General features: G+C 37.8%; 1 protein-coding gene across 12 annotated transcripts in view; it reads right to left on the reverse strand.

The window, feature by feature from the left end:
• Window positions 1-19,436, reverse strand: part of C7H10orf67 (chromosome 7 C10orf67 homolog) — a 120,330-nt gene that overhangs the window by 25,673 nt on the left and 75,221 nt on the right. For 11 of the 12 annotated variants that reach the window (XR_004745530.3, XM_078332934.1, XM_017974103.5 and 8 more), the window contains 5 exons: window positions 16,953-17,018; window positions 15,849-15,928; window positions 15,710-15,775; window positions 4,879-4,966; window positions 79-153 (listed from right to left, as the gene is read on the reverse strand). Coding sequence is in view for 10 of the 12 variants with exons in the window: in XM_078332934.1 (XP_078189060.1) it covers window positions 79-153; window positions 4,879-4,966; window positions 15,710-15,775; window positions 15,849-15,928; window positions 16,953-17,018 (375 nt within the window). In the remaining 2 variants the exon portion in view is untranslated. The remainder of the gene's footprint in view (window positions 1-78; window positions 154-4,878; window positions 4,967-15,709; window positions 15,776-15,848; window positions 15,929-16,952; window positions 17,019-19,436) is intronic. The other variant, XR_004745531.3, reaches the window with a different exon arrangement.

The raw sequence follows: 19,436 nt of genomic DNA on the forward strand, positions 1-19,436 counted from the left end.
GCGAACCAAGCATTTCATTACTTCAGTTAAATAATATCAACTCAATAAATATTTAATGGAGAAAAATAGGCTACTTACTGAAGATGTTCCATGACTTGAAGAGGCTGTACCCATCAAGGTTGTTTTAGACTGCACAAATAAGGGTTTTACTTTCTGAAAGACACAAAAGATATGTACTGTGATATCAGGAGGAAATGTTAATCAAATCAAATGGATTTTAATGTTCTCCAGCCTTTAGTTGACCAAGATATGAAAACTATACTTGTCACTTATTTGCTCAAATATGGCTGGGAAAATCATTTTCTTTATTCCAACAGGATAGAGCCTCTTTCTTCTTCGGGCCACTTTGAAAGAAAATTTAAGAAAACTCTTTTCCTTGGTATCTCTCCTGACTCTACTTCCTTTTGAGTGTCCCCAAAATTGAAACTTGCAGCTGGTGGAAGCCACAAGATCATCCCTACCACCTCCTAGTTACTAGATGCTACAGCAGTGGTATCCTGATTCCCAAGTTAAAGAAGACAGTTTCCTGAAATCAGTTAAGGAAAACAGTTGCCTGAAATTAAAAGAAGCACATACGTCTAAAAATGATCTATTTGAGATCTAGATGAAAATCTCCTTAAGCCTTTTGGCTGGAACAATGGAGTATAAGAATATATGGATTCAAGGAAATGTAGACAGAAGACTCTGGAAATGAACAGGCTGAGATGAAATGCCAAGGACTTTTGGATGTGATATGGAAAGATTACTTGGGAATAAAACACAGACATGGAACTTAAATCCAAATAAGACTTTCATTTCATTTCATTTTTTTTTTTTTTTTTGAGAGGAAGTCTCACACTGTTGCCTGGGGTGGAGTGCAATGGCACAATCTTGGCTCACTGCAATCTCTGCCTTCCAGGTTCAAGCGATTCTCCTGCATCAGCCTCCTGAGTAGCTGGAATTACAGATGTCTGCCACCATGCCCAGTTAATTTTTTGTATTTTTAGTAGAGACAGAGTTTCACTATATTGGCCAGGCTGGTCTTGAACTCCTGACCTTGTGATCCGCCCCCCTTCGGCCTCCCAAAATGCTGGGATTACAGGCGTGAGCCACCGTGCCCTGCCTTCATTTCTCATATCCTTCAATGTTGCTGTAAGCTGATGAAAAGGCAGGGGCCAGGCACAGTGGCTCACACATCTAATCCCAGCATTTAGGGAGGTCAAGGTGGAAGGGTCGCTTGAGCCCAGGAGTTTGAGACCAGCCTGGGCAACATGGCAAAACCCCATCTCTACAAAAACTACAAAAGTTAGCCAGGTGTAATGGCACATGCCTATAGTCTAAGCTACTTGGGGGGCTGCAGAGGCTGAGGTAGAAGAATGACTTGAGCCCAGGAAGTTGAGGTTGCAGTGAGCATTGAATATGCCACTGCACTCTAGCCTGGGTGAAAGAGCAAGACCTTGTCTCAAAAACAAAAACAAACAAAGCAAGTAAGCAAGCAGGAATACTGAGGTTCAAGACTAAGAGAAGATAGAAACCCAGGACCCACTCTGGAGCTCTCATTCACTTTGAGGGCATCTGCCAAACTTCTGGAATATATGCATGAGTTGTCAAAGGTTCCTATGGTGTGGGAGCAGAGGACAAAACTCAGGACCCACCTAAGGTGTGGAATTTAACAAGACACTTCCACCCCCTGTAAGTCTGGGGCTGAAAAGCTATAACCACAGTAAAGGTCAAATACGACCTCAAATGAGGCTTCCCCAAGCAGCTTGAGGAAAATGCCTGTTTCCAAGTTTGACCACTAGTTGATGAACATTTTTAAGAAACCTGTGAATTCCTAACCATTACTAGCCCATACCATTTGCCAGCTGAATTCACAAGGTGGTCTGTAAAGCCATAAGCTAAAAAAACTAATTCCAGAATAATGGTGCTTATGGCAACCGAAAGAAGCACATTTAAACCTTTTATGGAAAAATTCCTGTTTAGCCAAGTCCTCAGAGAACTTTTATGAATAAGGCTCCAAGGAAAGTGAGCAGCTCATTGTCAAAAATCTGCATATACATCATGAGTACTTGCTAGCATAAACAAAAGATAGTAGAACCAGACTTTCTTTATTATTATTATTATTATTACTATGCTTTAAGTTCTGGGGTACACATGCAGGTCATGCAGGTTTGTTATACAGGTATACACACGCCATGGTGGTTTGCTGCATCCATCCCCCCATCACCTACATTAGGTATTTCTCCTAATGTTATCCCTCCCTAATCCCTCCACCCCTGCTATCCCCCCTAACCCTCCTGCCCCCAACAGACCCCAGTGTGTGATGTTCCCCTCCCTGTGTCCATGTGTTCTCATTGTTCAACACCCACTTATGAGTGAGAACATGTGGTGCTTGGTTTTCTGTTGGTCAGTTTACTGAGAATGATGGTTTCCAGCTTCAACCATGCCCCTGCAAAGGACAGGAAAGTATTCCACGGTGTATATGTGCCACATTTTCTTTTTCCAGTCTATCATTGATGGGCATTTAGGTTGATTCCATGTCTTTGCTGTTGTGAATGGTGAGACAATGAACATACACATGCATGTGTCTTTGTGGTTTCTTACACAGTTAAACACACACACTTCCTGTATCCTTGCCATTTCAGTCCTACCTAAGAGATATTAAAACATACTTTCACAAGTGATTTGTAAAAGAATGTTTATGTTTATAGCAGCTTTTTTTTCCATAATAACCCTAACTGGAAAGAGCCCATTTGTCCAACAACGGGAAATGGATAAACAAATGGTGGTTTATTCATGTCATGGGATACTACCCAACATTACAAAGGAACTTAAGAAGGAACAACTGCCATGGATACCTGCAATAACATGGGTAAATCTTAAAGCTGTGTAAAATGGGCCAGACATAAGAGAATATAAACTGTATGAGTCCATCTACATAAATTTAAGAACAGGCAAAACTAACCTGTAGTGATAGAAACCAGAACAATGCTTATATGGTGTGAGGAAGGGGGCAATGTATTATCTGCAAAGGGACATGAAGGATCTTGCAGGGATGATGGAAATGCTCAATGCCTTGACTTACGAGATGGTTACAAAGCAAAACTCTTCAAATGGTACACTTAATATTTGTGCATTTAACCATATGTAAAATATACCCCAATAGTAACACAATAGCAAACTTTTTCTTTCACAGCATTTATCCAAATTTGTAATTTAAAGTCCGATGTTCCCCTATTAATGCCTATCTTTTCCACACTGTAGGTCAGGCACTATTCTAAGCTCTGCAAGTACAATGGTTTATAAGATGGACCAGTTCATCACTTAATGGAATTTACAGTTTCACAAAGAGACATTTTTGTCTTGTTCACTATGTTATGCTTAGCATGTAGTTTGGTGCTTGGTAGGTATGTGTACTCAACAAATATTCGTGAGGTGGATGAGTGACTAGAGAGAAGGAACCAAGGGACAGTGTTAGTGGATCTAAAACTCACACATTCACTTGCTTAATGTTTCTCTCCCCTTCCCCATCAGTTGTTCTTAAGTATTTGAAAATCTGTATTCACTCTGGTGAGTATCTCATGTGTCAATATACTGTGTGGATATATAGATGGAGATTCATAAACTTTGAATCCAGGAAATAGGGGACATGGATGGATTCTAGACCAGATGAAGCTCCATCCGCCTCCACAGGAAGGTGAACTGCTTGGCCACTTGAGGGCAGGGTCAAGATTGTTGTCAAGGAAAATACTGGATGAACTCATGTGCTTGAATTGACATAGTTTTGACATTTAGATGTCTGTTTCATAAAGCCTGGAAAATTCAGATTTGGACCGAAAATGTTACCAGTTAACAATCATAACAAAGCTTGATTTTGAGTGGCACCATGTTCTCCTGGATCCTCCAGTGTTTTATTTGCTTAACTGATTAAATTTCTAAAATGAGAATTACTCCAACTAAAATTATAACCTGCAGATGAGAAGAGGAAAAACCAAGAGGGGAAAAAAGACACGATATATATTCCTACCTATGTGGATCAGTTTGGGAACATTTCAGAGAAATCAATTATTAACTTGGTTACAAACAGGAATTAATTTAATGTCATCTTGGAGTGTACTTCCTGCAGCAATTTAAATTTAGAAAATGGTCTTAAGTGACAAATGTTGAAAAAAAATTTCAGAAAGAAAATGATTCTAGATTGTATGCTTTTCAAAGCAAAAAAAAATGAGCATGTATTTATATATTTTATGTTTCTTAGGCCCTTCCCCACAAACTCGACTTTCCTTAGAGCATTTAGTATCACAGCAGGTGCTCAACAAAGTTTGTCTCATTTTGATTTATTTATTAGTTGAAATGTACTAGATATATTTCTGCACTGGGCATCATTTACCTTAACACTTAGAACCCCCCAAATGAAAACAGTACGTCAAATAGGTTAAATAACATAATATAGAATTGGGCTGTATGTATTACACGACCTCTAATGTGAACTGAATGGTGTGGCACTAGAAACAAGTCTCCTGTCTTCTTTCCTTTAGATGTGACTGGAAGCTTAGACTTTGAACTGTGATATTTCCCAACATTACATACATGGCCACAAATAGGCAGACTGACAGATATGCTCCAGGCAGACTGAGTCCCCCTCTTCCAAAATTGTCCATAGTATAGCTCAGCCATATTGTGCTGTAGCAATTTGTTTACACATTTACCTCTCACACTGGACTGAGCTCTTTGGGTTCAGGCACTTTGCCTTACACCCTCAGCATCTAGCAGTGACAGCCATGTAGTATCTCTAGAGCCTTTAATGACAGGGGCTCCATAAACCTCAAATGAGAACAGAAAGAAACAGACAGGTATATTCAAAAAGACAAATAGCATCTAAATGTTACATGCACTTACAATATAATTGAAGGATGTGTCAGCAAGTACTGCAAACTGACGAAACAGTGTGTGTCTTGTAAACATCTCATTCTTAAGGACATGAAAGCTGAAATTTAAAAAAACTGATGAAAGTTAAATGTATGGAAATTATAGGATAAAGCAAGTAAGCATTATGTTAATGTAGCAAACTACATTAAAAATTTAAAATATTACCAAATAAAAATTTGAAAATATTAGCATGAACATACTATCTTTTTCCTTTTTAAAACTACATGTTGCCTGGGCAACATGGTGAAACCTCATCTGTGCAAACAAACAAACAAAATAACAGGGCATGGTGGTATACACCTGTAGTCTCAGCGACTCAGGAGGCTGAGGTAGGAGGTTCACCTGAGCCTGGGAGGTCAAGGCTGCAGTAAGCCATGATCATACCACTCCACTCCAGCCTGGATGACAGAGTAAAACCCTGTCTCCCCAAGAAAACAAAAACAAAACAAAAAGCATGTTTTCCAGCTCGGAAAAGGCACAAAAATAATGGCAATGATCATTCCTAGTCCCCAAACTGTGATTTCAAAAAGCATTTCTCATTAAATAATTCAGAGAATCTTTGAGAAATGACTGTTTCTAGATCTAAGGCAATAAATGCACAGAATGAACCTGGGATATTTTATTCTACCAGAATTCAACAAAGTCATTAAAGATTATGTCAAAAGAACACAGTAATCAACTTGAAAGAGCTCCTGTTGACTTATGATTGGAGAAATCACATATCAAAGATAATCAGATTGGAGAAATTACCCTTTAAAGATAAGAACTACAGTATGTTGAAATGCCACATATATATTAGCTATTTGGGAAACTCTTAGCCTATCTTTGATTGCAAATGATGCTAAAATTAGGAGATTCGCTGTTAAGAAGATGTACTCTGTAGAGAAAGCAAGAGAATGGCTGGACAACCTTTAGGTAGAGTCTAGGAAGGGACAAAACCCACACTATTTACTCACACAAAAGCTCTTTAAAGAGATTAGATGTGTGACATCCCCTTAGCCATCTCAGTAGGAGTCCAAAATAGAGATGGAATTATTTAGGAAAGAACTGAGAAGGAGCCTCCTGTCTAATGAAGTGATTTCCCATGAGAAACATGGGAGACCCACAAGGTTTTGAGAATGTTATATCAGCAACAACACTGCCAGATTGAACTAAAAAGGACAGAGAAAGGAAATAAATGAAATAAGGTTATTGAATTTCCAAAATTCTACAGACAAGAAACAGACTGATAAAACTACTCAGTGTCAAACATGTGTCACCTTAGATGAAAGAGGAAGTATGACTCAGTAGTAGTGCTTTGGGCCCAGAAGGTGGGACCTTGAGTCACAGAGAATTAGCCCAGGCCTTGAAACCCAATGAGTTATGCTGAAACAATGTCAACATTGTTTGGACAAGTGACTCTTTTTCACTTTTACTTTCTCCCCTTTTAAACAAGAACGTTTATGGCTATTATTGACATTCATGTCAATACAAATGCCTTTCCCACTATTGTATGTGAGAGCAAATAATATATAATTTCACAAGTCTACATATGGAGAGAGATTTTGTCCCAGGATGAATTATAACCTGAGCCTTACCATACCTAATTTAGATAATGCAAACGAGGCTGATAACTCTTATGTGAGGTTTTAGAATTGAGTTGCTGCTGTAGTGGGTTGAGACTTTGGGGGATATTGGGGTGTGGTAAATGCATTTGGCAGGCAGGATAAGCATGATTGATTGGGGGCCAGAAGGTTGACTGTAGTAGAATGAACATTGCCCCCCATGAAAATATCTACTTCCTAATTCCTGGAAATTCTGAGTATGCTACCTAACATAGTAAAAGGAACTTTGCAGATGTAGTAAGTTACAGGTTTTGAGATACAGTAATTTTTCTAGATTATTTGGTAAATCCAATGTAATCACATGGTTGTTGTTGTTGTTGTTTTTAAGAAGGAAGCAGGAGGATCAGAGTAGGTAAGCATGAAGCAGTAATAATACATGGAAAGATAATAGCTAAGACTTTTCCAAAATTCAGAAATGACATCAACCCATAGATGCAAGAGCTAGACCAGATAAATAAAAGGAACTACATTTAGGGACGTCATAAGAAAATCAATGACAACCAAAGACCAAGTCAAAAATTTAAAGTACCCAGACGTGAAAAAAGCATAATCTTTAAAGGAGCAACAATAAGACTGACAGCTGGCTTCTCAACAGCAACAATGAAGGCCAGTATACAATGTACTGACATTATTAATGGGCTGAAAAAGTAACTGCCAACATAGAACTCTATGCTTGGCAAAAACTTTCTTTGATAATGAAGGTAAAATAATGACATTTTCCTCTGAAGAAAAGCTGAGAGGAATTATTTGCCAGCAAACCTGTATTAAAATGAAGAAACAGAAAATGTAAGAGCTGTTCAGGCAGCATGAAAACGAGCTCAGATGAAAACATAATAAGCAGGAAAAAAGGAAAAGCTCAACAAAAAATAAATGTTTGAGTAAATATAAATGAATACTGAGTATACCAAACAACGATAGAAACATTTCATGGAGTTAAAAAAATGGAGAGAGAATTAAAATTAAAATGTGGGAGAGGATTAAATGGAGTGTAAATAGCCTAAGGTTCTAGAATACTTGGAAAAGTGGCATCAATAGTAATTTCCATAACACTGCAATAAGCTAAGAATAAAATTTTACAGAAGAGAAATTTAAAAAAAAGAAAATGAATAACAAGTTAATAAAAGAAAACATGGAATAAAAAAGGTGATTGGTGAAAAACAAGGCAAAAGGAGAGAAGAAGAAATGATATAAAGCAGGCTAGTCACATAGAAAGAAATGATTGATATAAAACAGGTTAGTCACATAGAAAGAAATGATTGATATAAAGCAGGTTAGTCACATAGAAAGAAATGATATAAAGCAGGTTAGTCACATAGAAAGAAATAATATAAAGCAGGTTAGTCACATAGAAAACAACTTGTTAAGTAGTAGGTACAAAACCAACTATAGTATTTTCACTAAAAGTAAATAAATAAAGCATGCCAATTAAGTAAATAAAGCTGACAGATTAGGTTAAAAACACAGTTTTATGCTGATGACAAGAAACACATTCAAATACAGAAATAAGATGGTTGAAAAAAAATATTTGAAAAAAATACACCATTACTCAATCTAATAGTTAATCAGACATTAAGCTAAAGAGCATTACTAAAGATAAAAACATTTCATAATGATAAATATAACTGGTAACTTCACAAGATGAGATCAAAATCTAAATTGTGGGTACCCAACAAGTAAGACGTAAACTATGTAAAGCAAAAATGATGGAGTAAAATAAGAAATAGATACATCTGTAATCATAGTAGAAAATGTAATACTTCTATCTCAGTAGTTGGATATGATGGCAAAAAATTAATAAGTATGTAAAAGTAGAAACAACAAAATTAATAGGTTGACCTCATTAAAATATTTAGAACTTACACCCATCAATGATATAATTTTCATTCTTTTCAAGAATAAAAACATTTTTTAAAAAATTGTCCATAGGTTAAGTCCTAAAACAAATATAAAGACATTTTAACAGATTAAAATTATTCATAGTAAGTTCTCTGAGCAGAAGATAATTAAACTAGAAATATAAGAAGCAAATCTTCGACTTACTGGAAATAAAACATATTACTTCCTTTTTTTTAATGAGAAAAGGTCTCACTCTGTCACCCAAGCTGGAGTGCAGTGGCATGAACAGGGCTCACTGCAGCCTTGACCTCGTGGGTGCAAACAATCTTCTTGCCTCAGCCTCCCATGTAGCTGGGACTACAGGTGCATGCCACAACACCCAGTTATTTTTTAAATTTTTCTGTAGAGATGGGGTTTCACTTTGTTGCCCAGACTGATCTCAAACTCCTGAGTTCAAGCAATTCCCCTCTCTCGGTCTCTCAAAGTACCGGGATTACAGGCATAAGCCACTGTGCTTAGCCCTTATTACTTCTAAATAACCCATGGATCAAAGAAAAAATCAAACTGAATTGAGAAAATTTTGTTTGAGTAATGATAAATATATAATATATCAGAACTTGTGGGAGGCAGCTCAAACAATACTTAGAAGAAAATATATAGCGTTAAATGCATATATTAAAAAAAAAGAAGTCTGAAAAATCAATGATCTAGGCTTCCTCCTTAAAATCTAGTAAAAAGAGCAAGCAAAACATTAAAAAGTGGAAGGAAACAATAAAGATAAGAGCGAAAGTCAATTACTCTATCAAAAAACCATCAGAGCTAATAAATGAGTTCAGTAAAGTTACAGGATACAAAATAAGCATACAAAAATCAATTGTGTTTCTATATACTGATAATTAGCTCTCCAAAAAGAAATTTTTAAAAAATACCCTTTATACTATCCAAAAAATAAAATATGTAGGCACAAATTTAACCAACAAGGTGAAAGATCTGTATCTTGAAAACTATAAAACATTGAAGAAATTAAAGTAGATACAAATAAATGAAAATATATCTTTTTTCATTCATGAATTAGAAGAAGTAATATTGTCAAGATGTCTATACTACCCAAGTAATTTACAGATTAAATGCAGTTGCTACCAAAATTGCAATGGCATTTTTCACAGAAGTAGGAAAAATCCTAAATTTTTACAGAACCATAAACCAACTAGCCAAAGCACTTTTGTAAACAAAAAAATAAAAACAAAGCTGGAGGCAACTCACTTCCTGATTTCAAACTATATTACAAAGGAATAGCAATCAAAACAGTATGATTGTGCTGACATGAGAGTAGACACTTAGACCAATAGAACAGAATAGAGAGCTCAGAAATAAACTCATGCATATATGGCCAACTAATTTTTGACAAGAGTGACAAGAATATACAATCGGGGAAGGGTTAGTCTCTTCAATAAATGATGCGGAAGAAACAGGATATTTACATGCAAAAGGATGAAATTAAACTTCTATATTAGACAACACACAAAAATTAATTCGAAATGAATGAAAGGCCTAAACATCAGACCTGAAATCATAAAACTCATAGAAAAAAACATAGGAGAGAAAGCTTTTTCATGTTGGCCTTTGGCAATGATTTTTTGAATATGATACCAGATGAATAAGCAACAAAAACAAAAATGAATAAATAGATTATCTCAAACCACAGAGCTTCCTCACAGCAAAGAAAACAACAAAATGAAAGACAACTTAAGGAATGGAAGAAAATATTTGCAAGCCAGACATCTCATAAAGGGTTAATACTCAAAATATACAAGAAAAGCAGAAAACAACCCGATTTTAAAGTGGACAAAGGAACTGAATAGATATTCCTCCAAAGAAGACATACAAATGGCCAAGCAGATGAAAAATTGCTCATTATCACTCATCATCAGGAAACTGCAAATCAAAACCACAATAAGGTACCACCTCACTCCTGTTAGAATGGCTATGATCAAAAAGACAAAAGGTAACAAGTGCTGATGAGGATGTAGAGAAACCGTTGATGGGAATGCAAATCAGCCACTGTGGAAATCAGTCTGAGATTTCTTAAAGAACTTTAAATATAACTACTATTCGACCCAGCAACCCCACTGCTGGGTATATACCCAAAGGAGTATAAATTGTTCTGCCACATGGATACATGCACATGTATGTTCATTGCAGCATTATTCTCAACAGCAAAGACATGAAATCAACCTAGATGCCCATTAATGGTGAACTGAATAAAAAAATGTGGTACATATACACCATGGAATACTACACAGTAATAAAATGAATGAAATCATTTTCCTTTGTAACAATGTGGATGGAGTTGGAGGCCATTATCCTAAGCAAACTAACACAGGAACAGAAAACCGAATACCACATGTTCTCACTTATAAGTGGGAGCAAAACACTGAGTACACATAGACACAAAGATGGGAACAACACACGCCAGGGCCTACTTGAGGGTGAAGGTTTGGTGGAGGGTGAGTATTGAAAAACTATGCTGATTACCTGGGTGACAAAATTATGTACACCAAACCCCCATGACATGCAAGTTACCCATGTAATAAACCTGCACACATAACCTCTGACCTAGAATAAAAGTTAGAAAGAAAAAAAGTTTTAAAATTAATATGTAAAAAAGTCAATGAAAAGACATATGAGAAAAGTTCAGCAAAGAGAGTTTCTTTGAAATAAATAACATAAAATTAGTAATTCCCAACAGATTAAGAAAAAAGGAGAAAAACGCAAATTCTCAGGAATGAAACACAAATATCAGAAATGAAAAAGAAACATCACCAGATCTTACAGATACAGTCATGCCTGCATAATGAAGTGCAGTCAAAGAGGGACTGTATATACAGTGGTGCTCCTGTAAGATTATAATGGAGCTGAAAAGTTCTCACTGCCTGGTAACATCTCCACAGTCTTCACCCAGTGTAGGCCTAGGCTAATGTGTGTGTTTGTATCTTAGCTTTTAACAAAAAAGTTTAAAAAGTAAAAAAAAAAAAAAAAAAAATTAAACATAGACAAAAGCTTATAGAATAAGAATATAAAGAAAAAAATGATATATGTATATTTGAGACAGGGTCTCACTCTGTCACCCAGGCCGGAGTGCAAGGCGTGATCACAACTCACTGCAGCCTCAACCTCCTGGGCTCAAGTGATCCTCCCACTTCTCAGCCTGCCAAGTAGCTGGGACCACAGGTGTGCACCACCATGTGAAAAAATAATCTTGTATAGCTGTACTGTATGTTTGTGTTTAAAGCTGTGTTGTTACAAAAGAGTCAAAAAATTTAAAAAATTAGCAAGTTTGTAAAGTAAAAAAGTTACAGTAAGCTAAGGTTAATTTGTTACTAAAAAACAATTTTGTTTGTAAATCCAATATAGCCGGGGTGTCCAGTGCTTACAAAAGCTACAGTAGTGGATGGTAATATCCAGGTCTTCACATTCACTCACCACTCACGCACTGGCTCACCCAGAGCAACTTCCACTCCTGCACGCTCCGTTCATGGTAAGTGCCTTATACAGGTGGACCATTCTTTAACTTTTATACAGTATTTTCACTGTATCTTTTCTACGTTTAGGTATATTTAGATGCATAAATACTTGCCATTGCGTTACAATTGCTGACAGTATTCTGTTGTAGTCCCATGCTGCTCAGGTTTGTAGCCTGGGAGCAACAGGCTATCCTGTAGAGGCTAGGTATGTGGTAGACTATGCCATCTAGGTTTGTAAGCACCTCTAAGACGCTCACACAATGACAAAATCACCTACTACACATTTCTCTGAATCTATCCCTGTCATCAAGTGACACATGACTGCCACATATATATATATAATATGAGGATATTATGAATAACTTTATATCAACAAATTTGACAATTCAATGAAATGAGAAGATTCCTAAACATATAAGACAACATAAATTATCAAAATGATTAGAAGAAATTGAAAATTGGAATAGCCCAATTTTTATGACAAATTGAATGTCACTGAAAACTTTCTCCAAGGGAATGATAAGCATTCAATTCAGAATATTTGCTAATTGGGAGAAGGAGAAGGGACAGGCACTGGATGGGCACAGGGACCATGAAGCCACTGCGAATTCCTTCTTTCTTTACCTGTGTGGTGAGGACATAGGTGTTCACTTTGTTGAGTAAGGAGCCCTGTAGAATTTCTGTTTACAGTGGATTCCAAGGTGAGGGAACTACATGAGTAGAGTGGGCCTTCACCTTGCATGCCACATCTAGATTTCTGATGTTTGCAGTCTCTCTGGGATGGCAATCTAGTGCTCTGAATGAGAGGACAGGAGGGAAGGAGAAGGGATGTGTGCATGGATCTCTTCCAGATATGCAAGCCAGAATGACATGGGCACCACCTGTAACCTTTCTATGTGGTTTGGAAGCGCAGTGTGCAAAAGTGAGTCTGCCTGGCCCAGAGCCCATCAGGCAGAACAGAGGTGGCTCAGGTGGATGCATGTGGACTGCCGCCTGGGGTGGAGGTGGAAACAGTGGTATCACCATGGCATCCGCCAGGTAAGGATATTTTCTGAAACTGATGTGCCACACCTGCATACCGTTTGTGTGACAATGATGACCAAGCTTGGCACACCAAGAGGAAGGACCAGCCCAACCCTTGTCAGCACTGCACACATTCAATCTTCCTGGAAATAAGAACTCAGCAGAGATGGAAAAGAAGCTTGGAAATGAAGTCCTGAATTGGACGGGGACTCAATATAAATCATGAATTGACAGAAATTATTGGATTGGACTCTGACCTTGACTACGGTGAGGTTTTTTTCTCTACTAAACAAAAATGAACGCTCCTAATCTGGGATCAGTTACAGTGAAATAAAACAACTGTGTTAGCCCATGTAAGTCTGTGACTTCACAATTAATCTCCATACCACACCATGGTACACTCTGTACAAATGCACTCTCTACAGTGCCATATATGCCACTTTGAATTAATACCTGGAGCTGCAGCCTAGGTAGAGAGACATAATCTACAGTGTCCCAATTAGTTGATTAAATGAAAAACATACTGTGTAGTAATAAATATTTCTGCTTTCCTAAATATTTAGATATCAACATAAAGACTGCAGAGACCAAAATGATTAATATGATTGTCAACATCTTGGGTAACAGCAAATGAATTAGAAGTAAAACATGAAACTACATCTCTACTAAAAATACAAACAAATTAGGCAGGCATGGTGGTGGGCACCTATAATCCCAGCTACTTGGGAGGCTGAGGCTGGAGAATCACTGGAGGTTGCAGTGAGCTGAGATCGTGCCACTGCACTTTAGCCTGGGCAATGAGAGTAAAAACTCCATGAAAAGGAAGAAGAAAGAAGAAGAAGAAGAAGAAGAAGAAGAAGAAGAAGAAGAAGAAGAAGAAGAAGGAGGAGGAGGAGGAGGAGGAGGAGGAGGAGGAGGAGGAGGAGGAGGAGGAGGAGGAGGAGGAGAAGGAGAAGAAGAAGGAGGAGAAGGAGGAGAAGGAGGAGAAGGAGGAGAAGGAGGAGAAGGAGAGGAAGGAGAAGAAGGAGAAGAAGAAGGAGAAGAAGGAGAAGAAGGAGAAGAAGAGGAAGAAGGAAGGAGGAAGGAGGAAGGAGGAAGGAGAAGAAGAAGAAGGAGAAGAAGAGGAGGAGGAGGAGGAGGAGGAGGAAGAAGAAGTAAAACTGATACGTTCTTGTAAATCATCATTGAAGAATAGGGTAAATCCTGTGGGGTCAGAGACAAGGTAAATCTTCAGGATGAAAGTGAACCCTATGGAAAACAGTAAGGGAAAGTCCTTTTATTCAGTTCTAGAGAGAATCCAAAACCTACGTGCAGGGAAATGAAGTCAAGGACCTATTTAAATTTTGTTTGGTCTCACATGTATCCACATTCTGATCTTAAATAACCACGTGAGGGAGTTAGGGTGGGTGATACTACGCACACGTTACGCAGCACGAAATGCTTATCAGCACATACATAAAACATGGGTAGGGGATCGTTTCAGCACAAAACCGAATAAAGCAGAACATTTTACCACAGTGTCTTTTTACTCTCAATCCTGGGATTTTTTCTGTCTTGGTGTGGATTCTTTGTGCCTCCTCACTTAGGATTAATTATTTCCATGTAATATACACAGCCAGGTATAGAAGTTTATACACAGAAGATCCATAGTGTGTGCTTATGAAATACAGTGCAAACGTAGGGCATTGCCACCCCATGATCTATGTATAAGCTTCAAGTCTGACCTCCTCTGGCCTCCATCAGAGCAACATTGAACCCCATGTGCCTGGATGATGCTTGACTGTGAAGGAATATTGCAAAAGTATTTCTCTCATGTGTTAAGGAAGAGAATCTGGGGGAAATGATGGCAGAACACAACTAAACAGAAGATAGATTTTTAATGTTAATATGTTAGAGTAAGGGAAAAAAATAAGCATTTTTTTCAATTTACGTTGTTTTTGTCCTTTTCAGAATTTTACAGTTTCACTTTCTCCATTTTGAAAAAGGTAAAGAGAAGCCAGGCACGATGGCTCACACCTGTAATCCCAGCATTTTGGGAGGCCAAGGCAGGCGGATCACCTCAGGTCAGGAGTTTGAGACCAGCCTGGCCAACATGGAGGAATTCCATCTCTACTAAAAATAGAAAAAATTTAGCCAGGTGTTGTGGTGGTCACCTGTAATCCCAGCTACTCAGGAGGCTGCGGCAAGAGAATCACTTGAGCCTGGGAGTTGGAGGTTGCAGTGAGCCAAGATCACATTATTGCACTCCAGCCTATGTGACAGAGCAGGACTCTATCTCAAAAAAGAAAAAGAAAGAAAAAAAAAAAAAAAAAGGAAAAGAAAAAGGTAAAGGGGGAGAGAAACAAAATGATTATATGAGTGAGAAATAGATCTGAGAGGCTGAAGAATGGGAGCTGTTGTGTCTGGTAGAGAATCTGATATATAAAGCAACTTTACATACCAAACTCTATATATCAAGTATATATATAAAGACAATACAAACTAGTTATATATCATTGTGTGTAAATGAGCAGGAAAAGGTTTTAATAGCTCTAGGAAAGCAGATGACTAGATAGGCCTGATGAAACCAGGTATTAACAAAGCCTGTCGGTCCTGCTGATCTTTTATAACAGAAACAAAGAGAGGAAATGAAAACATTTTACTTCTCTGTGATTTTGATTGCTCTTCTATTTTAGACCAATTATTTTGCATTTCTTGTAGATGTATTTGAGGTGATTTAACATTAATATGTAAAAAAATTGCAAGGTTCCCAACTTCCTTAAAGGATGATTAGTCACATTTTGAGAAATATAATTTATATATATCTCATCGTACCTGTTCCTGAGAATAGAGAATCTCTTTTCCCAGCTTTTGTTTAGTCGTTCTGCTTCCTTCTTAATTCTACAATAAATTTACAGATGGTTAAATATTGTATTAGTTACAAATGAACACTATGTCTTGTTATTACCAGTACCTTTCCATCTTCTGTTTCTCATCCTCTAAATTAGCTTTTAATGCTTCTATTGGAGACTCCAAAGCAAGTTTGTCTTCAACCTTTCAACAGAAAATATATCACAAAGTTAATTACACAAACAATATATCTTTTCTCTCCATAAATCTGAAAAGGCAATTTCTATAAATAGTATGCATATTCTAACTGCTATCAAAAATAATTTAAGGCTGGGCACGGCGGCTCACACCTGTAATCTCAACACTTTGGAAAGCCAAGGTGAAAGGATGGCTGGAGCCCAGGAGTTTGAGGCCAGTCTGAGCAATATAGTGAGACATTGTCTCTACAATAAATGAAAACTTAGCAAGGCATGGTGGCGTGTGTCTGTAGGCCCAGCTACTTGGGAGGCTGAGGAGGAAAAATTGCGTGAACCCAGGAGGTCAAAGCTGTAGTGAGCTGTGACCACATCACTGCTCTCCAGTCTGGATGACAGAATGAGACCCTGTCTCAAAAAATATTTTTTTCTAGGGAACAATGAGTTTTATTTACTTGTAAATTACCACACATAGGAATGGTTTAAGATCCCATATCTCTATTTCCTATACATGGTGAACTTAGAAGCAATTAGCTCTAAACCATGTTACAAAGCAATCAGAACCCTAGCTTCATCAGCCCCACAAGCTGCCTCATATTATAAATTGCAAATTGCATTTTCCTTCACTTGCTGTGGCCTCTCCATCTCTTTGTCATAGGCAGCAGCTTCCTCCAGTTATCATGCCCTTCTTCTATCAAAACAGTTCTCAAGAAAGGATCTTACCAACTCAATCACATTAGAGCTTTATGCCATTTATCAGTAATATGTATATTTTGCAAGAGGAAAAAGTTTCAGCAAAAGGAATGAATCTCTAACAGTTGAACTGTAGGCATATCATGAATGAGGAAGACTTCCCTGGATGTGGCAGAGATGTGCTACAGAATCATAGTAAAGAGGCAATCAGGTCCTTTTTCTCTTAAGAAGGCTAATTCTCAGTGTAGCGTCCAAAGTCAATGCTACTTTCTAAGCACAGCCAGCATCAATATAAACAATAACTAGGTTAGTAATAATGGTCACATTAGTCATTATTGTACCTTAGATCCTAATATTTTCACCTTCTTTTCTTCTGCATGTCTCCCAATAGGTGCTGCATAGCTTACCTGGCAAGAAAATAAAACAAAGTAAATATATATTTTCGAATTAATGCATAACAATGTGGCTTTTCTGCAGCTTTGAGAAAGGGGACTGAGACTTACAATATGCCAACCATAGTCCCCTGGCAGTCTTCACTGTCTTATATAATTTAGATAATTCAGTATTTATACATAGCATTTGCAACTGGACAGTGTCAGCCCATTGAAAACAATTCTCCTATTAATACTACCATTTAAAAAAAATGCATTTTATTATAGTCTCACTTCCATTGTACCTGTTTTGCTTTCAAAAAATCCTATTAGACATGAAGTCCTTGCCTAAGGGACATGGATGAACCTGGAAACCATCATTCTCAGCAAACTGACACAAGAACAGAAAATCAAACACTGCATGTTCTCACTCATAGGCGGGTGTTGAACAATGGAGAACACATGGACACAGGGAGGGGAGCATCACATGCTGGGGTCTGTCGGGGGTAGCTAGGTGATGGACAGTGTGGGGTGGGGAGTTGGGGAGGGATAATATGGGGAGAAATGCCAGATAGAGGTGATGGGGATGGAGGCAGCAAACCACATTGCCATGTATGTACCTATGCAACAATCCTGCATGTTCTTCACATGTACCCCAAAACCTAAAACGCAATAAAATACACATATTTTAAAAAATCCTATTAGAAAGGTATTAGATCTCTTGGATCTATCCTGCATATTTTAACTTGTTATTTGTTGTTTTGTTCAGACAGTTCCTTTTTCATAGCTGCCTGTCCTTGCTTAATAGAAAAAAGTTTCTCTTGAATGTCTCCCAAAATATTTTTTATTGAAATAACATATTTTAAATTTTTGTCTGTTCCTTGAATTAACTGTTTTATGCAGGGCCAAGTGCTTTTCTGTTCTCTTTGTTCTTTCACTCTGTAAATATTTGCTAAATGCTTATTATATGCCAGGAATTGTTTAAGCACTGGAGACAAAATAGAAAATAAAATTGAAGTAGAGAAGGCAGATTTGAGAGAAATTACAAAAGAAGTAAAATTTAGGGGACTGTTTGAATGAGGACAGAGCTGCCTGGAATTTCTTCTTTGGGCAACTAGATGGAGAATGACCCTATTCACTAAAAACAAATGATAAGAATAGGAACAATTTTGTGTGCTACTCTTTTTGTTTTGTTTTGTTTTCTGTTTGTTTGTTTTGATAAATTCAGATTTACCAAAACACTTTAAGTCTTAGGAACCCTTGGCCTGTTCGAATGAAGACACATAATAGGCAGCTGATATGGTTTGGCTCTGTGTCCCCACCCAAATCTCATCTTGCAGCTCCCATAATTCCCACGTGTTGTGGGAGGGAGCTGGAGAGAGATAATTGAATCATGGGGGTGTATCTTTCCTGTGCTGTTCTCATGATAGTGAATGGGTCTCACAAGATCTGATGATTTTAAAAACCAGAGTTCATCTGCACAAGCTTTCTTTTGTCTGCTGCCATCCATGCAAGATGTGACTTGTTCCTCCTTGTCTTCTGCCATGATTGTGAGGCCTCCGCAGCCATGTGTCCCTTAAACCTCTTCTTCCTAGTCTTGGGAATGTCTATCAGCAATGTGAAAACAGACTAATACAGCAACTGAGACAGGGCCTGGAATTTGAGAGACGGGCTTGATCCTAGAGATATAATTTGGGATTCAGCAGTACATGGGTTGAAGCTAAATATCTGGATAAGGCCATTCATGAAACTAACAGAGAGAAGCAGATGGTCAGGGATGGAAGCCCATACCCCAGACATGGTTGACCTGTCATTCTTTTGTTTTTTTCTTCAACTTTTATTTCAAGTTCCAGGGTACATGTGCAGGATGTGCCGGTTTGATATGTAGATAAACATGTGCCATGGCCGTTTGCTGCACAGATCAATCCATCACCTCGGTATTAAGCTCAGCATCCATTAGCTATTCTTTCTGATGCTCTCCCTCCTCCCACGCCTCCCCCCACAGGCCCTACTGTGTGTTGTTCCCTCCCATGGTCCATGTGTTCTCATCATTCAGCTCCCACTTAAAAGTGAGAACATGTGGTGTTTGGTTTTCTCTTCCTGCATTAGTTTGCTGAGGACGGCAGCTTCCAGTTCCGTCCATGTCCCTGCAAAGGACATTATCTCATTCCTTTCTATGACTGCATAGTATTCCATGGTGTATATGTACCACATTTTCTTTATCCATTCTCTCATTAGTCGTTATTTGGGTTGATTACACGTCTTTGCTATTGTGAATAGTGCTGCAATGAACATTTGTGTGCATGTATCTTTATAATAGAATTATTTATATTCTTTCAGGTATATACCCAGTAATGGGATTGATTGACTTGCCATTCTGATTTACCTGATAGAAGAACCCTCAGGACTGACTTAGTCCGCTTTTCTTACATTAGGTCTCTAAACTCTAACTCC

The sequence above is a fragment of the Callithrix jacchus genome, chromosome 7, assembly GCF_049354715.1.
Source record: "Callithrix jacchus isolate 240 chromosome 7, calJac240_pri, whole genome shotgun sequence".
In the NCBI taxonomy this organism is placed as follows: Eukaryota; Metazoa; Chordata; class Mammalia; order Primates; family Cebidae; genus Callithrix; species Callithrix jacchus.